This window comes from Bufo gargarizans, chromosome 1 (assembly GCF_014858855.1).
Source record: "Bufo gargarizans isolate SCDJY-AF-19 chromosome 1, ASM1485885v1, whole genome shotgun sequence".
Classification (NCBI taxonomy): Eukaryota; Metazoa; Chordata; class Amphibia; order Anura; family Bufonidae; genus Bufo; species Bufo gargarizans.
This window is the reverse complement of record NC_058080.1, coordinates 360,630,671-360,652,762: the sequence shown is the minus strand read 5'-3', so window position 1 is coordinate 360,652,762 and position 22,092 is coordinate 360,630,671. Positions and strand designations below refer to the sequence as shown.

General features: G+C 42.8%; 1 protein-coding gene across 1 annotated transcript in view; it reads right to left on the bottom strand.

The window, feature by feature from the left end:
- The window catches only part of ADAMTSL5 (ADAMTS like 5), a 43,110-nt gene that overhangs the window by 10,923 nt on the left and 10,095 nt on the right, over window positions 1-22,092 (bottom strand). The window contains exons 3-10 of the mRNA XM_044283442.1: window positions 18,217-18,335; window positions 9,517-9,577; window positions 8,858-8,966; window positions 8,598-8,725; window positions 8,351-8,474; window positions 6,626-6,709; window positions 2,529-2,692; window positions 154-361 (exon numbers count right to left, since the gene is read on the bottom strand). Coding sequence (XP_044139377.1) covers window positions 154-361; window positions 2,529-2,692; window positions 6,626-6,709; window positions 8,351-8,474; window positions 8,598-8,725; window positions 8,858-8,966; window positions 9,517-9,577; window positions 18,217-18,335 — 997 coding nt within the window. The remainder of the gene's footprint in view (window positions 1-153; window positions 362-2,528; window positions 2,693-6,625; window positions 6,710-8,350; window positions 8,475-8,597; window positions 8,726-8,857; window positions 8,967-9,516; window positions 9,578-18,216; window positions 18,336-22,092) is intronic.

Here is a 22,092-nt window from a genome sequence, read left to right as displayed (position 1 = left end):
AAGATTATACTGCACGTCATCTCAAAAGTCTTGGTGATGCAGTGTAATTATAATATCTGATATTGATGTCCTATCCTGAGAATAGGTCAATATTATTTACCAGATAACCCCTTTAAGGCAGGAACACAATATAATAGTATCTCATAGACATACCTGTTTTGTCACTAGGGTGGGGTTTTTTCTTACTTTCCTCCTTCGCTGTGTCTCCTGCACTAGTGGATGTAGGTGTACGAACCCAGGCCTCCAAAACAAAATCGACTGCCTTATGTGTAGCTTGTGAATCTCTCTGCAAGTTGTAGTAATTGTCCTTAGGTAGCCAGTATTCATATTCAATGCCTGGGTTCTGTTCCTGAAAGAGAACCTGGTAAGACATAATGAAGTAAATTATGAAGCGGATGTGAATGTTCATGCTACAGGTTATTTGGAAGAATGTAGCAAATCAGGAACAGACTGGGTACAACTACAGAACTATGGGGGAACCACTTTTCTCACTTAAAAAGGGGCAAACCCTGTGTTTGCGGCGCATCAAACTCCACTGTGACGATATTTTGTCGCAAGTGGCATTCCTAGGCTGCTCTTGCCACTTTCCGTAAAGGGGAGGGGTGGGGACAGCAGGCCAGACTCATTTATCTTCATTTACTCCAGTTTTCTGCTGTAAATGAAGACAAAAATGTACCACAGCTAAGAGCTGCCATCAATTTCTGTTTAAAAAATAAAGTTAGACATTCTCCTCCAACAATATAAAATAAAATACAGGTGCTAGCCTGGTTGACAACATGCAAAAGCAAACAAAGCATATACAGTATGTAGCAACATATTGCTCCAAAGACACATGCAAACATTGGAAACATGGATTATTCTGAATTGCATTACTGCTATACCTACTAAAAGTGAAAATGTGACGCAGTTTGGGCACATTTTTGATTAAAATTGTGTTGGGCCCATCTACCAATGGCAAATTGGCTTCTGTAGATGGGAAACTACACTATCGAACTTGCCTCTCCTGGGCCTAGGTCCACAAAATTCTATTTAGTCCTCATGCATTCTGAATAGAAAGAGATCCGTTTAGGATGCATCAGGATGTCTTCCGTTCTGTCAGCATTCCGTTTTGTGACCAGACACAAAACCGCAGCTTGCAGCATAAAAATGGGGAAAAAAACATATCCGTCACTGTAAACAATATAAGTCAATGGTGATGGATCCATTTTTTTAAGAGCCCAAAAAAACTGATCCGTTTTTTTCCGGTTTGATTTCACAAAACTATATCCTAACGGAACAGATACATCCTGATGTGCAAAATCAAAACGGATCAGTTTAATTCCGGAATTAACAACGCCAGTGTGAAAGAAGCCTTAGGCGCATCCACCGGCAGCACAGGTAATATCATAGACCAGACAGCAGTCTCTGTTAAATTTACCCCCTATATTGCTAGTTATGCGACTAAATAAGTCCATGGAAAAAATCATGCTTACCCTTTCCGTTTGAGCACGAAGAGCTGGACAACGCCATCTTAAAGATCTCACACAAAATCCCATGCACGGTGACGTATGATGTCACCACACCAGCCAACGTGATGACGTCATCAGGGGCTGCGCAAGAATTCACGCTAGATCTTAAATCAAGATGGCGGCGGACAGCTCTTATCGGTCAAATGGATGAGGGTAAGTATGATTTTATTAATTTTTTTATTTTACACTGTACTATTGCAGTCAGATGCTGTGATCAGCTATGAACGCGGCATCTGAGTAGTACAATGACAGGGGGCGGCGCAATCGCCACTCCCTGTAATTGCACCAACTACTTTTTCTGACACAACTCCAGTACTGCCCCTAACAACACCCAGCTAGTTTATAGCTCCTCCCACCCACCCACCCAGCTAGTTACATAGACACTCCCCTATCACCGCCCCTAACAACACCTAGCTAGTTTATAGCTCCTCCCACCAGCTAGTTACATAGACAATCACTGACCCTGTTGCTGCTCTGAAAGACCCATGGACATAACATCACAGGAAGTAAGAGAGCAGCATGGACATCGTCAGATTGGAAGACAGACGCAGTAAAGATAAAAGAAATACATTACAAAATTACAGCCACCTTCAAATTTATTGGAAAATGTGTTACAGTTTATTTTATTCTTAATGTCTGCTCATTGTAAGGGGTCCTGGGTGAAGCATAAGCATGTTGCCTAAAGCTGTGCTTACCTCAAAAGATGCTTTGCTTATGCCCATGATGAAGGGCCTACAGTATGGTGAGACATGGTGAGAGCACGCACAGGGCACCTACTGCAAAATATTATATCTCTGTTTTCTTTTCAATCAATATACAGTATGTATATCATATGTGCTACAGTTGAAAAAAAAAGATATTAAAAATAGATTTTCCAAACACTTTTGAAGTTTATCATGTAAGATAAAAAACAACCTAACTACTGATATCCACATGAAGAGGAGGCAGAACATGTGTGAGAAAAGACATAATCAAAAGAGCAATCACTCATATAAGTAGACATAAATAAAAATGTCTCACCAGAACATACAAGTCCTCATCAGTAGGACCCAACGCCTCTAGAAATTCATGACTGGCTGTGACACGGGTGTAATGTACCTCTGTTCCTGCCACTTTGTACACGCCAGACCTGGACATTGCCCAATCCCCATTAATCACATAGCCTTTACTCAGGCTCATCAGGGCTGACAAAAAGAATGCACAATATTAAAATATTAGCAAAGACTAGAAAAAATATGTTGGGGAACAGTTATCATTTTCTCTGTGCCTGAATTCTGGAGTAAAAAAAAGTCACAAATTTTGGCACATGCCATTTTTGTCAGCATCTTTGCTGCTCCTGTAGCATTGCCTCTCTGCATTTGCGCTGCTATTCGGGGCAACTGCACAGGCAGGAGATTGACAGAGCCAGGCGAGATGTCCGGTCCTGTCAATCAAGGGATAGCGGGGAACCTTTTGAGCAGCGGGCCAGCCCCTCTCGGCTCAAGAAGGCTGATGAATGAAAAGATTCGTAAGAATTGATTCGCTCATCTCTACTGATGATGCACAGAGGGCAAAAATCTGAATACATGGATCATTAATGGACATCTCCACAGATGAACCAAATGTACATCAAATGGATATGGACATTTGTACAAGACTAGGACTTGCGATTGTGGCTGTAACACCCATCGCACAACCAAGGGTCACTGTACAGAAGTTCCATCATTAAACTGAATGGACTCACAGTGCAACTTATAAGTTGCTGTGACTGTGACCCCAGAAACTGAAAAAAAATCCAACACTGCTAAATGTTTTACAATCTGGTGTCGTGGTTGCAGCAATTTACAAGTTGCACTGCGATTCCATTCATTCCAGTGGCTGCACTGCTACACAGCAACCGTTGGTCATGGAATGCATGTCGTGGCCAAGATGAACATGCAGCCCAAGTCTAAGATCTAACAGCCCTGGACAAAAGTGTTATGTCTAAAGATGCAAAGATGTACAACTGGACTTACTGTAGATTTCTTGAAAACGTTTCACTCGTTCTTCCAACGAGCTTTCTCAATTCGGAGTGACTGAGGTGTGAAGGAGGCCATCTACGTAAAAATGGAGAAGCCAAGCTTGAATAGAAAAAATCGTAAATCGAATACAGCGGCCACTGAGGAAGGGGCGTAAGACCCCGAAACGCGTCTGGCATTGTGGAGTGAGCGTGGATTCAAGGAAAGCAAAAGAATAAAGAATAAAGAAACAGAATATCAAGTTGCCAGCACATGAGATCCGCTATCAGATTTGAAATTACCGCCGCATAGCAGTGACGTCATCTAAGCGTCCGCCCGGAACCCCAGAGCATTAGGTCACGTGGGACGCCACAGACGGCCGTGTTCGGCTACCTGGAAAATCAGCGCTACAGCCGTGCAACAAGGAGGGGTGAGACCGGGTGAGACCGGGAGACTGCAAGCGGCTGGAGACTGTGAGTAATCTGTGGATCTGTGCATATATTCACATATGTTATTCTTAATACTGGACATTGCCATTCAGTCAGCAGTATTGTTCCATTGCATTTGAATTGAATACACCCGTTGGTGCCATCTTCTGGATACTCCGTACCATTTTGCGCTACTATACATCTTTATAGCACCGTACGAACTGGGATAATATTTGGATGAACTTTATTTTATTGCACCCACAGCAGTATCCAGAGCACTGCAGCTGAACAGTGGACATTATCATCTATACCAGTGGATTTAGATATAGGTTGTTATCAATACATTTTATGTATGTTTTATATATATCTTTTTAGGGGAGTGTTTTTAGAGTAATAAATAATAATTGTTCATCCATCAATTGTTTCCCTGGTGTGTGTGCCCCCTCATTTCACCTACAAGCTTGAATAGAGGCGGGGGGGGGGGTTAGACATCTATTGTCTGCCACATACAATGCTGTCTTGACACCTTTTTCTGGGAAGTCTTTATCACCTACTGACTCCAATTAGGATAATGGTTTTAAACACCTTTGACCCCATGCTGGGTATAATTACCAGATGTGGATTCAGTTACATATTTATTCCCAGAGAATTCTTGTACAGTCACTCAGAATTGAGAAAGCTTGTTGGAAGAACGAGTGAAACGTTTTCAAGAAATCTACAGTAAGTTCAGTTGCCTTGATTTATTCTTTACAGATATACCATGACCTGGATAAATGAGAACCTTCACAGACAAAGATGTACAACATTTGACAAACGGACAAAGCACAGGCAAAAGAAAACTGACTTCCAAACTACCCTTGCTTATACATCCAGTCTTCCCATTCCACATGCACACTCAGCATGTACAGGGAGGGTGTCCACAGGTATAGTAGCTGCAGTTGAACAAGCATTAATTCGACAGCATCTAATGTGTATTTGAAGACCCCTTCCTGTTCTAACACACAGCTGATTTGCAGGGGTGCCAGAAATTAGGCCCACACAAATCTGATATTGATGACCTATCCTGAGGACAGCTCATATGAATGTATTGCTATACACAGGAGTGTAGCTAAAGGCTCATGGGCTCTGGTGCAAGAGTTCAGCTTGGGCCCTCTTCCCCCCTCCCTCAGTGCCTGAGGTAAAAATTGAAACAGCCCCCCATACCAAATTCTCAACCTAACCCTTTACCTCCAGTCCTACTGTTAAAGGGGTTGTATTATTTTTTTTGATTTATTTTTTTACTACTGAGGATAGGTCAGGATAATTTATTAATATCAGATTGGCGGGGGTCCGACCCATGGCACTTCCACCGATCATATGAGAGCTGCTTTCTCTGCTCTGTTTACGTGCTCGCCGCAGAAATTGCAGTGGTGAGCAGCTAAACAGAGTAGAGAAGGCAGCACTCGTACAAAAAAAAAAAAAAGGAGAACTTCTACTTGGAAAATATTACATACAGCGATACAGAACATACAGGATAATACAGCGCCACATATGTACCTTTTACATTCAGTGACGTCTCCTCTGATGTAGATATTCTCTTTCCTCATCTCCTTTCAGACCAGACCGCCATGATGATTTATTTCAGCCGTGTCTCGTTTCTGCAGAGTTTAACAAACAGACATTTTATCCTACTTTTCCATCATCCTCCCCACCTTATAAACACCCCATCCTGCCCTCCCCCAATACTATCCTGCAGGAACAATCTCCCTAAAAATACCCCCTTACCTTTTAGATCAGACCCCCATATCAGACCTCAGATCAGACCCCCATTAGACCTCCAGACCCCCTTATCAGACCCAATTAGACCTCCAGACCCCCATATCAGACCGTAGACCAGACATCCAGACCCCCATATCAGACCTCAGACCAGACCTCCAGACCCCCATTAGACCTTCAGACCCCCATTACACTTCCAGACTCCCATATGACTTCCACACACCCATATCAGACCTCAGACCAGACTTCTAGACCCCCATTAGACCTCAGATCAGACTAAAATAAATAAATAAACTTACCTTTCCTACCGCCACTCTCCAAGTACTGTGGTGTCCCTGCTCTCTTCTCGGGGCCCACTCTGCACAGTCATCTGACTGCCTGCCGCGTCAGGTCACAGTGCGCTCTGTACGTCCTGATTCTGCAGGCAGCCAGGGCACAGCAGCATGGGACCTGAGAAGAGCGAGAAGGAGGAGTGCTTTATTCCCCAGCCTCCTGCATACTAGTGAGCGCTTCCACAATGGAAGCGCTCACTAGTTTTCCCTTTATAATATGCATTGCATCTTATAAAGGGAAAAGTATAGTACCACTGGCAAGGGCCTCTGGGCCCCCCTGGCTTAGGGGCCCAGTTGTAAATGCAACGGATGCGACCCCTATAACTATGCCAGTGGCTACACAGTTTTCATGTGGACTTCTTCCTGGTTACCATTGTGCAGAGTCCACACATAAAGAATTGTAATATGAATGAACCTCGGGGAGAGAGCTGAAGCAGTCATAATATGATGCAGATAGAGATATAATGATCTTTTATACTAAAGTGTTACCTGTACTCCAATTTTTACAAATGTACAGGGAAGGAAAAAATGGTGAAAAGAAACAGAACCAAGGGAAGAAACTTACATTTTTTTTAATTTATTTTACATAAATTTGTCTTGCAATCATATGGGCAAAGTTCTTTTACCTAAAATGTTTCGACTTCGATCAGTCACCTTAATGTGCGTTGCACCAGCAGGAATACGTGTCACATTTTTGTAACCAAAGATTCCTGTTAGATAAAATTAAAAGGTTAAAGCTTGAGACAATATATTTTGCATGAAAAGATATCTTAAAGCAGCCTAAACAAAACTATGTACCCAGTTAAACCAGTACTCTCTTCTCTGCACTGATGAGGGGCAATCAACCCAAAACAGCTGTCTGCAGATGAGGTGCTGGCTTATTTAATATCCGAGTCATGTCTCAAGGCCTATTTAAAGGGTAGAACATTGACTTATAGGATAGTTGTCCTACATCTGGTGGAATTAGAGGCAGAACTTTTTGAGAGCTCATTTGCATCCCTTTCTTCTTTGATTTATGAATATAACCAATTCTTTTTTTTACCCAAAATCTGGATGCTATATTATTAAATCTCACAATTTGTATAAATATTATATACAATTTAGATTTGTAGGATCTTGTTAATAAGCTATGTATGTACAGTATGTTATATGTTTTGTTAAATCCAGGGCAGTCATGTGAAATTATCTAAGAAGCAGATAACACATAGTTGCTTGTACTATAGTTGGCAGTTGGGTCCTGCTGTTAGAGATTCCCAGCTACTTATTTATGTAAAATGTTGATAAAGTTACCTTTGGAGTATGAATTAGAAAAACAGCTGTTCTGTCATCTGTTTCCATTTGGGGTTTCAACCAGAGTAGAAAACATAATCATTTGATGTGGCAGTGTATGAACAAAGCATTGTAGAAATTAGAATCACTACGGACAGATGTCAATTGTTAAATGCCTAAAGTCCAACTAGTTAACACATCTAATACATTTAAAAGGGTTCTTCAGGATTGATTTAAAATGGCCGTCAGCAACCTGTCCTAGACTGTGAGCAGGACTGGTTGCCTCCACTTGAAGAGTTGCCTGAGGGGGGTGAGCGGACTTGTCCTCACTACACTCTGGCACTTGCATATTCTACATATTAGTGATTCCCATTGGCCGCTCAGCCATGATGGCATATCGTAGGTAGGATTACATCATTGCCATCTATTGTAGAGCAGTGTAGTGAGGCCGTGCCCCATCACTCCATAGGCAGCTCTGCAAGTGGCAACCAATTCTAGGACAGGTTGCTGGCGGCCTTTTTAAATCATTACCAGAACCACCCTTTAAGTACATAAGATATCAGCATGGCTAAAAAGGGGAATGATGCATATGCCACAGAGCTGGGTACCAGTCTGCTACCAGGGAAGCAGTAACAAGTCAATTGGCCTTGGCCCTTGGTGTAGAAAAACCTAGCTATGACTATACATAACACGTTTGATCAAAAATGTGCGCAAAGAGCTTCTATTTTTGCATTTATAGTAGGTATAAAACCACTTTAATTTAGAATGATCCCCATTTCTCAGCTCTATTGTTTGCATGTGAAATGTTGTGCAGCCATTTTTTTATCAACCATGTTTGCTTGATGGCTATGCACCTGTGACTATGAATGTGCTAGTCTAAATGTTCTTGTTGTACATAACAAAGGTTAGAAAGTTAGTCTGTGTTTCAATGTATTTTTGCTAACTTCATTCATGAATTCGGTTTTTAGAATACCATCAACAATGCACATCTTTAATTCTCTCTGACACATTCAATGATGACGTATTAGACCTGCAACAGAGAAATTCATCTGTAACCCTAGAAATAAATAGCGGAATATAACCTGTAGAGGGATAAGGAAGCCGGAAAACGTCCTGGACATGGACACATGAATCATTTTGGCCGCCACAGTTTCCACATGAATCATTTGTCACTCCAGAACCCAAGATACCATCACAGCCTGCCATCTGTAGAATGAATGCCCAACTTAGGTTAAGATTTGAGTAACCAAATACTAACAATAACAAATTCTAATCATCTCAGTACTTTCCTCTTTAATACTTATTTTATAAATAAATGCAAATTATTACCAGGCATTGACCATTAACGCAAGTACCATCAGAGTGTGGTCCACAACTTGTTCCATCCAATGCTCTTCCAAAACTGTAATAAAAGTTGTATCCTACTGCCAAGCAGTTTAGGTGACAGGGGTTGGGAGCTAAAAAAAATGTGCAAGCAATTGAGACAATGACTAGTCTAGTAGGCGGAAATAATTATTTCATGCTCTGTACACACTACAACCATATTTAGGTACTATGATAATGTGATCTGTGTTTGGTTTAATACTTACCTCCATAGAATGGCACCCAGTGATATCTTTGAGATGAGCCAGGGATGGGTCTGTTGTTGTAGAGGGTGCACTGTACATTCCTGAAGGGCACTGAATCTGCTGGGCACAGCTGGTAAATTACATGCAGAGGTTCAGACAACTGAAAAGTATTGCTCTCCAAGACATAATCGCCCACAAATGAACAATATAATGGTTGCAGCATAGTAGCACTAACAGAAGATGTTAGGCTGTAGTTTTTTCTTTTGGCCACTGTCTATTTTTTATACTTTGCATCACAGCCATTGCAAGCAGACTCTACGCTATTACAAAATCTGTAGAAGGGCCCCCACCTGTTATGTTCCATTTGTTCCATTTATAATAAACGTGCCTTCTTATGCACCAGATAGGGCCTTTGAGCCGCCTTTACCATCCCCTATGACCAGAGGCGTATCTTGAAGATCCCGGGCCCCAGTACAAAATCTTTAACAGGGCTTCCCAACTACTGTATGCTTTATACAATAGTGGTGTATTCTTATGTGGCAGAGGGGTCTTTCGGCCCCCTCAGGCTCCTAGACCCGATAGCAACTGCTACCTCTGCACCCCCTATAGTTACAGCCCTGCCTATGACATTCATCTGACATTTTGAAAGAAACAGTTGAACATATAAACCAGAAACCTACCGTGGACTGGCACAATTTGTACTGTTGCTTTTGTCCTGTACATGTTACTTCCATATTATCCCTGTGAAAGAAGAAACCATATTAGTCCCAAGATATAAGCTAGGTAGCAAATTCGTAACATTGTATATACATTCGGACTCGCTTGACCCGTTTTCACCATGTAAAGAAATGTTAAATAATATGTGATATAATATTAATTGGTATTTAATCTAAAGGCTTTATTACACTATACACTGACACCATCTACACTCACCTAAAGAATTATTAGGAACACCATACTAATACGGTGTTGGACCCCCTTTTGCCTTCAGAACTGCCTTAATTCTACGTGGCATTGATTCAACAAGGTGCTGATAGCATTCTTTAGAAATGTTGGCCCATATTGATAGGATAGCATCTTGCAGTTGATGGAGATTTGAGGGATGCACATCCAGGGCACGAAGCCCCCGTTCCACCACATCCCAAAGATGCTCTATTGGGTTGAGATCTGGTGACTGTGGGGGCCATTTTAGTACAGTGAACTCATTGTCATGTTCAAGAAACCAATTTGAAATGATTCAAGCTTTGTGACATGGTGCATTATCCTGCTGGAAGTAGCCATCGGAGGATGGGTACATGGTGGTCATGAAGGACATGGTCAGAAACAATGCTCAGGTAGCCCGTGACATTTAAACGATGGCCAATTGGCACTAAGGGGCCTAAAGTGTGCCCAGAACCATTACATCCCCCACACCATTACACCACCACCAGCCTGCACAGTGGTAACAAGGTATGATGGATACATGTTCTCATTCTGTTTACGCCAAATTTGGACTCTACCATTTGAATGTCTCAACAGAAATCGAGACTCATCAGACCAGGCAACATTTTTCCAGTCTTCAACAGTCCAATTTTGGTGAGCTCGTGCAAATTGTAGCCTCTTTTTCCTATTTGTAGTAGAGATGAGTGGTACCCAGTGGGGTCTTCTGCTGTTGTAGCCCATCCGCCTCAAGGTTGTGCATGTTGTTTGCGGCTTCACAAATGCTTTGCTGCATACCTCGGTTGTAACGAGTGGTTATTTCAGTCAACGTTGCTCTTCTATCAGCTTGAATCAGTCGGCCCATTCTCCTCTGACCTCTAGCATCAACAAGGCATTTTTGCCCACAGGACTGCCGCATACTGGATGTTTTTCCCTTTTCACACCATTCTTTGTAAACCCTAGAAATGGTTGTGCGTGAAAATCCCAGTAACTGAGCAGATTGTGAAATACTCAGACCGGCCCGTCTGGCCCCAACAACCATGCCACGCTCAAAATTGCTTAAATCACCTTTCTTTCTCATTCTGACATTCAGTTTGGAGTTTAAGAGATTGTCTTGACCAGGACCACAACCCTACATGCATTGAGGCAACTGCCATGTGATTGGTTGACTAGATAATCGCATTAATGAGAAATAGAACAGGTGTTCCTAATAATTCTTTAGGTGAGTGTATAGTGATACACAAGGGCGATAGGGAGGTCTGTATGGGAACGTCAAGACCTATATTTAATGTCTCCATATATGACAATGTAGAAGTACATACATTAGTAAGACACACCTGTATCTATGGTATAAATGACTGACAGAGACAGACAAGGGGGGTTGTATTCTTACTCTCACTCTGTTGGGGGTTGTAGCTGCTGAAGAAGATAGAAGACACACATGGAGCCTGAGAAGGAGGTTCCTCCCCTTTAGCAAGGATACTTTAAGGCAGGGGCGTTGCTAGGGTCTCAAAAGATCCGGGGCACAAGCCCCAATAAATATGTTGCCCCCGCACTTTGCTGTACTTGCTATACAGCAGCACTTACCTGTCACATCCAGGGCCTCCAGGTGACGTCTCCTCTCTGTCATCATCTTCTCTGTAGATCTTCTCTCTCATCATCTTCTCCACTCGGTCTGGACACTTCTCTCAGCCTCCTCGTCTCTGCAGAGTGTGACACAAAGACATCTTAGCTTCCTCACATTCTATCATTATCCCCCAACTGGAGTCCCCACAGTGTTATCCTGCTGCTTGCTGTGCCCCCCCCCCCCAGGGGTGTAGCTATAGGGGGCGCAGAGGTAGCAGTCGCTACCGGGCCCAGGAGCCTGAAGGGGCCCAAAGACACTTGTGCCGCATAAGAAGACACACAAAGCACTGAGGGAAGGGGGGCCCAAGCTTAACTCTTGCTTCGGGGCCCATGAGCCTTTAGTTACGCTGCCCCCCCCCCCCCAATACCCTCAAATACTATCCTGAAGAAACATTACTACCCCCCATAGTAATAGTGCTCCTCATAGTCCCACCAATAGTAATTCCCTTCTAGAATGCCCTCATTAGTAACACTGCCCCAACCATGATAATGCTCCTCAACAATGCCCCCATTATTAAAAGAGCCCTCCCATATTAATAATACCCTCACATAGTCCCCAGTAGAAATAAGGCCCCCTATTGTTCCCCCAGTGGTAATAAAGCTCTCTACAGACCCATCAGTAGGAATAAGGCCCGCATAGTGTGCTTAGTAGAAATAAGGCGGATCTATAAGACCCTCCTTATAGAGCCCCCAGTAGTAATAAGACCGCCTATAATGTCCCCTGGATCTGCAGTGCCCCCTGCAGTTATAATCCTCCCTCCACCATACAGTCCCATGAAAATAACATCACCTCCTCCACAGCCGCCTCCAACGCACAATCCCATGTAAACATCACCCCCTAAGGCTACTTTCACACTTGCGTTCGTGCGGATCCGCACCGATAATACAAACGAATGCATCCGTTCAGGACCGATTCGTTTGTATTAGATTTGAATTTCTAAGTCCCAATACGGATCCGTCCTGACTTAAATTGAAAGTCAATGGGGGATGGATCCGTTTACAATTGCACCATTTTGTGTCACTGCAAAGGGATCCATCCCCATTTACTTACATTGTAAGTCAGGACAGATCCGTTTGGCTCCGCAAGGCCATGCGGACACAAAAACGCTGCTTGCAGCATTTTGGGGTCCGCCTCCAAAACGGAATGGGGGGCCGTACGGAGCCGAACGAATGCATTCTGAGTGGATCCACATCCATTCAGAATGCATTGGAGTTAAACTGATGCATTTGGGGCTGCTTGTGAGAGCCTTGAAACGGATCTCACAAGCGGATCCCCAAACGCAAGTGTGAACGTAGCCTAAACATTAAGTCCCATGTACATAAATATCATTCCCCCCACCATCCACTTTCAACATACAGTCCCATGTAAATAACATCACTCCCTCCCCCAGCCACCTCAAGCACACAGTTCCATTTCAATAACATCCCTCCCTTCAGCCCTAACATACATCCCAGTTAAATCTGCCTCTCCCTTCACTTACCTCTCCTCATGTACAGACATCACCATTAGGCTCCTTCTTCTCTTCACTCCGGTCCACTCCTGCACTGGTCACATGATGGTGACACCATCCAGGTCATCCTATCAAAGCCTGTTTTGCTGATCACATGACCTGTGATGTCACCACAGGTCCTTCACCTCTTCCCAGTGTATTAGATTCAATTGTATTGCCGTTCTGTGTACGGCAATACAGTTGTATCTAGCAGGCAGGACATTCGGGGCATGGGACAAAACATCCGGGGCCCAGGCCCCAAATGTTTTAACCTGGCGACGCCCCTGCTTTAAGGACATTCATATTCACGCATGGACAATAGACTAAGACATTTCCTAAATTATTTTTGTAAGTAATCAACTTTTATGAAGACCAAAAATAAATCGCATTATTCATTTTTTATATAACTCTTGTTGAATCCTGGTGAATGAGTCCTCCGGGTGTTCCTTACTCCAAATAACGCATACACTATATTTGGAGAGGATTACCAAACCAGTTATTATATTTTTTATACATATTTATATTACAAGAAATCACAGTTTGTTTCTATCCTGTATTTAGCACTTCCTGTTGCTGTGTCCAACCAAACCCATGACACACTTCTTTCTTTGCTGCAGCTCCACCCATAACAACACCCACCTAGTTTATAACTCCTCCCACCCAGCTAGTTACATAGACAATCTGCTAGAATTGCTCCTGTTGCTGCTTATACACATCCATGGACATAACATCACAGGGAATAAGAAAGAGCTGCATGGACATGATCATGTGATCACATCCCAGAACAGAAGAGAGCAATAAAAGTAATATATTACAAAATCACAGCTACTTTAAGAAAATGATAACATTAAGCTATGTTGATGAGTACTTCTATAAAACTAGTTTGGCCATTTTTCTGAGGCCCTTCATAAGGCTTCTATTCTTATACACACAAATACCTATGACATGCACACATCAATATATCCAAATACATAAAATATAGCATAATTACATAATAGAAATACATATGTGCATTCACAAATCATCTCTCTTTTTTCATAAATTCCTGCTTTCATTTTAAAGAAATGAGGGTAGTGAAAAATGGTGGTGGGGAGGGGTAAACAAAGGGAAGCAGTGAAGGAGGTGGGAAGAATCCAAGTAAAAATATAGGTTACGGTATTTTGGGGGGAAAAAACCATTAACAACAAAAGTTCTCTGCTGAAAGCTCTTTACAAGTTCCAATATAATTAAATAGCAGTAGATATTCGCTACAGGGTGTTTAATATACACTCACCTAAAGAATTATTAGGAACACTATACTAATACGGTGTTGGACCCCCTTTTGCCTTCAGAACTGCCTTAATTCTACGTGGCATTGATTCAACAAGGTGCTGATAGCATTCTTTAGAAATGTTGGCCCATATTGATAGGATAACATCTTGCAGTTGATGGAGATTTGAGGGATGCACATCCAGGGCACGAAGCTCCTGTTTCACCACATCCCAAAGATGCTCTATTGGGTTGAGATCTGGTGACTGTGGGGGCCATTTTAGTACAGTGAACTCATTGTCATGTTCAAGAAACCAATTTGAAATGATTCGAGCTTTGTGACATGGTGCATTATCCTGCTGGAAGTAGCCATCAGAGGATGGGTACATGGTGGTCATGAAGGGATGGACATGGTCAGAAACAATGCTCAGGTAGCCTGTTGCATTTAAACGATGGCCAATTGGCACTAAGGGGCCTAAAGTGTGCCCAGAAAACATCCCCCACACCATTACACCACCACCACCAGCCTGCACAGTGGTAACAAGGCATGATGGATACATGTTCTCATTCTGTTTACGCCAAATTCGGACTCTACCATTTGAATGTCTCAACAGAAATTGAGACTCATCAGACCAGGCAACATTTTTCCAGTCTTCAACAGTCCAATTTTGGTGAGCCCGTGCAAATTGTAGCCTCTTTTTCCTATTTGTAGTGGAGATGAGTGGTACCCGGTGGGGTCTTCTGCTGTTGTAGTCCACCTTGCTTTCCCATTCTGACATTCAGTTTGGAGTTCAGGAGATTGTCTTGACCAGGACCACAACCCTACATGCATTGAAGCAACTGCCATGTGATTGGTTGACTAGATAATCGCATTAATGAGAAATAGAACAGGTGTTCCTAATAATTCTTTAGGTGAGTGTAGAGTCCGAGACAGTGGTGGTGAAAAACTTGTCAATTTCTTCCAAATCTTCTCACATTTACAGGCAGATGACAATCTAATCTTTCATTATGAGACAATACCACTAAATTCACTCAACCATTCCAGAATTGAGGCCTTTTTTACTTCCAGTATCGTAAAGGGGCTACCCAGGATTCTTATATTGATGGCCTATCTTGAGAATAGGTCATTAATATTTCATTGGCGGTGGTCAAAATGAACTCATCCCTTACATATGTAGCAGCAGCTACTGGCAAAATACAGTAATTCTGTAGTTGCACATTAACTTGTAAGTAATGAGAGAAACGTTGGCATAACAGCCCAGGTGTTTCAAAATACGTAGTGCACATACAAATCTAATAGTATTGAAAGAAGACATAATTTAATCTATTTTTTTTTTCTCCTGCAGTGTAGATTCAGTATGGCAGAAGCTAATAATCCTCCTCATAGAGACGAAAATTGATGGCCCTCATATCACCAGTCTCTTCTGCTGCCAGTAGGTATATTTAGTACTGCCAAATTCAAATTCACCGTCACATTTACCTACATAGGACAGCTGGCTAACCCGATGAATTCTTTATAAATGCAGCTGTTTGAAGGTTGTTATTAATCTAGTTATTACATTTTTGTTTTCACAATATTTGCAAAAAATCTGCTAATCACTGTGTACATTGCTGTGCATATGGTTCCTTTGCTGGGACAACACTGTGTACCTTATTCCTGTATTGTGATATCACTGTGAGCATTATTTCTATACATTGACCTGACAGTGTGCTTTATCCATGTACTGTGACATTACTGTGTGTAGTATGCCTGAGCTGTGACATCACTCTCTACACTAGCTCTGTGCTTTGACAGTGATGCATTTTCTGTACTGTAACATTGCTGTGTGTGTTATGCCTGTCTGTGCATTATGACCGTGTATGCATTTTTATTCTGTACTGTGATTTCCCATTGGGCATTATTTCTGTCCCTAATGTATATGACAGTAATTTCTAATGCAGTTTATGTAAAAGAAATATGCCTCAAAGGATGCCATAGGCTAGTTAGACATTAATCAAATAAATCATTGGAGACTTTAAAATATGGAACATATATACTGTACATCAACCATGTACAGTGAGGAACAGAAGTATTTGAACACCCTGTGATTTTGCAAGTTCTCCCACTTAGAAATCATGGAGGGGTCTGAAATTCACATTGTAGGTGCATTCGCACAGAATAATTTTTTTGTTTTTTTCAGGAAATCACATTGTATGATTTTTAAAGAATTTATTTGTCTTGCACTGCTGAATATAAGTATTTGAACGCCTGAGAAACAGCAAGAATTCTGGCTCTCAAAGACCTGTTACTGTGCCTTTAAAAAGTCCACCTACTCATTATTCTAACTTAGTAGCACCTGTCTGAGCTCTTTAAAGACACCTGTCCACCTCACAGTCAGTCAGGCGCCAACTACTACCATGGGCAAGACCAAAGAGCTGTCAAAAGACACCAGAGACAAAATTGTGGATCTCCCCAAGGCTGGAAAGGGCTACGGAGCAGCTTGGTGAAAATAGATCTGTTGGAGCAGTTGTTAGAAAATGGAAGAGGCTAAAAACGACTGTCAGTCTCGATTGGACTAGGGCTCCATGCAAGATCTCACCTCGTGGGGTATCACTGCTGAAAGAAAGGTGAGGAATCAGCCCAGAACTACAAGGGAGATGCTAGTCAATGACATGAAGAGAGCTGGGACCACAGTTTAAAAGGTCACTGTTAGTAGAACTCTACGCCGTCAAATCATGCATCACACGGAAGGTTCCCCTGCTCAAGTCATCACATGTCCAGGCCCGTCTGAAGTTTGCCGATGACCATCTGGATGATCCAGAGGAGGCATTGGAGAAAGTCATATGGTCAGATGAGACCAAAGTAGAACTTTTTGGTCTAAACTTCACTTGTCGTGTTTGAAGGAAAAAGAAGGACGAGTTGCATCCCAAGAACACCATCCCTACTGTCAAGCATGAGGGTGGTAACATCATGCTTTGGGGGTGCTTTTCTGCGAAGGGGACAGGACAACTGCACTGTATTAAGGAGAGGATGAATGGGCCATTTATTGTGAGATTTTGAGCAACAACCTCCTTCCCTCAGTCAGAGCATTTAAGATGGGTTGTGGCTGGGTCTTCCAACATGACAACGACCCAAAGAACACAGCCAGGATAACCAAGGAGTGGCTCCGTAAGAAGCATATCAAGGTTCTGGAGTGGCCTAGCCAGTCTCCAGACCTAAATCCAATAGAACATCTTTGGAGGGAGCTGAAACTTCGTGTTGCTCAATGACAGCCCCGAAACCTGACAGATCTAGAGGAGATCTGTGTGGAGGAGTGGGCCAAAATCCCTGTTGCAGTGTGTGCAAACCTGGTCAAAAACTACAGGAAACGTTTGACCTCTGTAATTGCAAACAAAAGCTTCTGTACCAAATATTAAAGGGGTTATCCCATCTTAGACAATGGGGGCATATCGCAAGGATATGCCCCCATTGTCTGATAGGTGCGGGTCCCACTGCTGGGACCCGCACCTACAACGGGAACGGAGCCGGGGAGAGTTGTGGCTGGAGGACCCCGGGTTTCCCAGGGTCCGACCACCACCAGGCACAGCTCCCCGCCTCTCCCATTGAAGTGAATGGGAGTACACCACACATGCGCGGCCAACGCTCCCATTCATTTCTATGGGGCCGACGGAAATAGCCGAGCCAGCGCTCGGCTATTTTCGACGGCTTCATAGAAATGAACGGAGAGCGGCTGCGCATGCGGAGTGCGCCCTCCTCCACTTTCTCTGCTCCGTTCTCCTTGTAGGTGCGGGTCCCAGCGCACCTATCAGACACCTATCAGACAATGGGGGCATATCCTAGCGATATGCCCCCATTGTCTAAGATGGGATAACCCCTTTAACACTGATTTTCTCAGGTGTTCAAATACTTATGTTCAGCAGTGCAAGACAAATACATTCTTAAAAAATCATACAATGTGATTTCCTGATTTTTTTTATTTATTCTATCTCACAGAGTGGGAATGCACCTACAATGTGAATTTCAGACCCCTCCATGATTTCTAAGTGGAAGAACTTGCAAAATCGCTGGGTGTTCAAATACTTCTGTTCCTCACTTGTATTTTATTTTTGTCAGCTTACCTTTTGCACTGTCGGGTTCTAAGTGTCACTCCCTCTCCACATAAACTGGAGCAGCCAATCCAAGGACCCCATGGAGTCCAATTTCCAGAGGCTACATGAATAATTTTGTTTTCTGTCACCTACTTGTATAAAGAAATCAGAAACAACATTACATTTCTTCAGAACTGGTGCAATATTTGTATTTTTTATTGTTGTGTTTTTTATGTACCGTACAGTCGTGGCCAAAAGTTTTGAGAATTACATAAATATTGAAGATTGGAAAAGTTGCTGCTTAAGTTTTTATAATAGCAACTTGCATATACTCCAGAATGTTATGAAGAGTGATCAGATGAATTGCATAGTCCTTTTTTGTCATGAAAATTAACTTAATCCCCCCAAAAACTTTCCACTGCATTTCATTGCTGTCATTAAAGGGTTTCTACCACTTCGTTGCACATATTTAGCTGTCAGACACTAGCGATCCGCTAGTGTCTGCTCTGCCCAACCATCCTAATATAATTGCTTTTGGGGCAGCCGTTTTGCTAAAAAAAGAACTTTTATTAATATGCTAATGAGCCTCTAGGTGCTATGGGGGCGTCATTAGCACCTAGAGGCTCCGTCTACCTTCAGAAACTGCCGCCGCCCAGCGCGTCCCTCCAGCCCGCCCATCTCCTCCTGAATGCGATCCTCCTTGTGAGCGTATGTATTCTGCGCATGCGCAGTGAATGTCTGACCGCTTCCTTGCTCAGACATCTCCACTGCGCCTGCGCGATGACGCCATAGTGCTCCGAGGAACAGGCGCAGTGGAGATGTCTGAGCAGGGAAGCTGTCAGACATTAACTGCGCATGCGCCGAATACAGGCGCTCACAAGGAGGATCGCATTCAGGAGGAGATGGGCGGGCTGGAGGGACGCGCTGGGCGGCGGCAGTTTCTGAAGGTAGACGGAGCCTCTAGGTGCTAATGACGCCCCCATAGCACCTAGAGGCTCATTAGCATATTAATAAAAGTTCTTTTTTTTTGCAAAACGGCTGCCCCAAAAGCAATTATATTAGGATGGTTGGGCAGAGCAGACACTAGCGGATCGCTAGTGTCTGACAGCTAAATATGTGCAGCAAAGTGGTAGAAACCCTTTAAAGAACCTGCTGAGATCATTTCAGTTATCGTCTTGTTAACTCAGGTGAGAATGTTGACGAGCACAAGGCTGGAGATCATTATGTCAGGCTGATTGGGTTAAATGGCAGACTTGACCTGTTAAAAAGAGGGTGATGCTTGAAATCATTGTTCTTCCATTGTTAACCATAGTGACCTGCAAAGAAACGCGTGCAGCCATCATTGCGTTGCATAAAAATGACTTCACAGGCAAGGATATTGTGGCTACTAAGATTGCACCTCAATCAACAATTTATAGGATCATCAAGAACTTCAAGGAAAGAGGTTTAATTCTTGTTAAGAAGGCTTCAGGGCATCCAAGAAAGTCCAGCAAGCGCCAGGATCGTCTCCTAAAGAGGATTCAGCTGCGGGATCGGAGTGCCACAAGTGCAGAGCTTGCTCAGGAATGGCAGCAGGCAGGCGTGAGCGCATCTGCACGCACAGTAAGGCGAAGACTTTTGGAAGATGGCCTGGTGTCAAGAAGGGCAGCAAAGAAGTCACTTCTCTCCAAAAAAAAACATCAGGGACAGATTGATCTTCTGCAGAAAATATGGTGAATGGACTGCTGGGGGCAAAGTCATATTCTCCGATGAAGCCTCTTTCCGATTGTTTGGGGCATCAGGAAAAAGGCTTGTCCGGAGAAGAAAAGGTGAGCGCTACCATCAGTCCTGTGTCATGCCAACAGTAAAGCATCCTGAGACCATTCATGTGTGGTGTTGCTTCTCATCCAAGGGAGTGGGCTAACTCACAATTTTGCCCCAAAACACAGCCATGAATAAAGAATGGTACCAAAACACCCTCCAACAGCAACTTCTTCCAACAATCCAACAACAGTTTGGTGAAGAACAATGCATTTTCCAGCACGATGGAGCACCGTGCCCTAAGGCAAAAGTGATAACTAAGTGGCTCGGGGACCAAAATGTTGACATTTTGGGTCCATGGCCTGGAAACTCCCCAGATCTTAATCCCATTGAGAACTTGTGGTCAATCCTCAAGAGGCGGGTGGACAAACAAAAACCCACTCATTCTGACAAACTCCAAGAAGTGATTATGAAAGAATGGGTTGCTATCAGTCAGGAATTGGCCCAGAAGTTGATTGAGAGCATGCCCAGTCGAATTGCAGAGGTCCTGAAAAAGAAGAGCCAACACTGCAAATCCTGACTCTTTGCATAAATGTCATGTAATTGTCGATAAAAGCCTTTGAAACGTATGAAGTGCGTGTAATTATATTTCACTACATCACAGAAACAACTGAAACAAAGATCTAAAAGCAGTTTAGCAGCAAACTTTGTGAAAACTAATATTTGTGTCATTCTCAAAACTTTTGGCCACGACTGTATATAGGTAAATTACTATTACTGATCAACAGGAAAGACCATTTATTGTGGCCCCATAAACACTGTCATGAAAGCAAATAGGGGCCCCTAAGCAACACTCCATTTTATTTCCCACTGCTTTTATACTGTAGCTCCAAAATATTCCACAGCACTGATTGGCTTTGCCTAAATCAGATTTTGGTAACTGTCATATGCAGAGGCAAAAGAGGAAGATAACACCTTACTGTTAGAATCAAACTAATCAAAGAACAATCATATGTAAAAAAAAAAATATCAGTATGGTAAAAAGCAAGTGAAGGGAACTGTGCAAAGTTGCAAACAGAAAATATACATTTTACTGATTATGGAGTTAGCACGCTAGTCACATAGTGCCATTGTCTATCTGTCCATCGCTACCAGACCAGAGAGTTATTACTTGCAAAAATAATATTGCCACAAACCCCCAAAATTATTGGAGGGGAGAACTGAAGCAGGCAACATAGTATCAGGCAAAATTGTAGATGTAAAGCACTCTACCCCAAGACAAATCCGAGTATAATCTTCTAGCCAGTTTGGGGATTCTAGCAGGTAAGAAACTATTTACTCCCCCCAATTCTGAGCAGAGGATTTGACGACACTAGCAGATGTAATCGTTTGGAAAGTCTTTTGGCCAACTGTCATTGCCTATAGGTTTTTGTTAGGCATTATGACAGGGTGGCTCATTTATAATGGGGTTGGCAGATACCCCAGAGCAGGGGTCATCTGAAAATGGTTTGTTTTGTAATGTTTTTTATTGTTATGTATTGTTATGTTAAGCATTATACCCTACATAGCTGTGTATGGATGGCACGATCAGTGGTAATAATCCTGGTCCAGCCCTTTGCAGGAAGTTGGGTGGGGATCCAAGACCTGTCCCCACTTCAGTTAGTTGAGAGAGAGTTCAGAGAGGAAGTAGTGAACTATGCTCCTTCCCCTTATTCCTCAAGTTTCAGAGACATATTTCTATGTGAATTACTGCAAGATCTAAAGAAGAGAGGAAGAGAAAAAGAGAAAGAGAAAGAAGAATCTGCATGGCTAAGCATTGAAGTCAGCAAGGTAACACGCTACTACAGCCATTCAGACTTTGCTGTTGTGGGGGACACCATTTAAATATTTGGACACATCCTGGTCACCCTGTATCCTGCAGTGAACATTACAGCCACCATTGCCAGGGTACCATTTCCCTTAATAAATTCTACTGAGAGAGACTTTAGCAAAATAGAGATGAAAACAAGTCATAACTCTTATGCTTGCCTAAATCCATACACTGCTATCTGGAACCGAATTGTACTGTGTACAGTTGGAACTGTGACTGCTATAGCTAGATGTACTATAACTTTCATTTTGCACGTAAAGAGAGACCTTTATCCTGCCACATCTGGCCTGGTTACT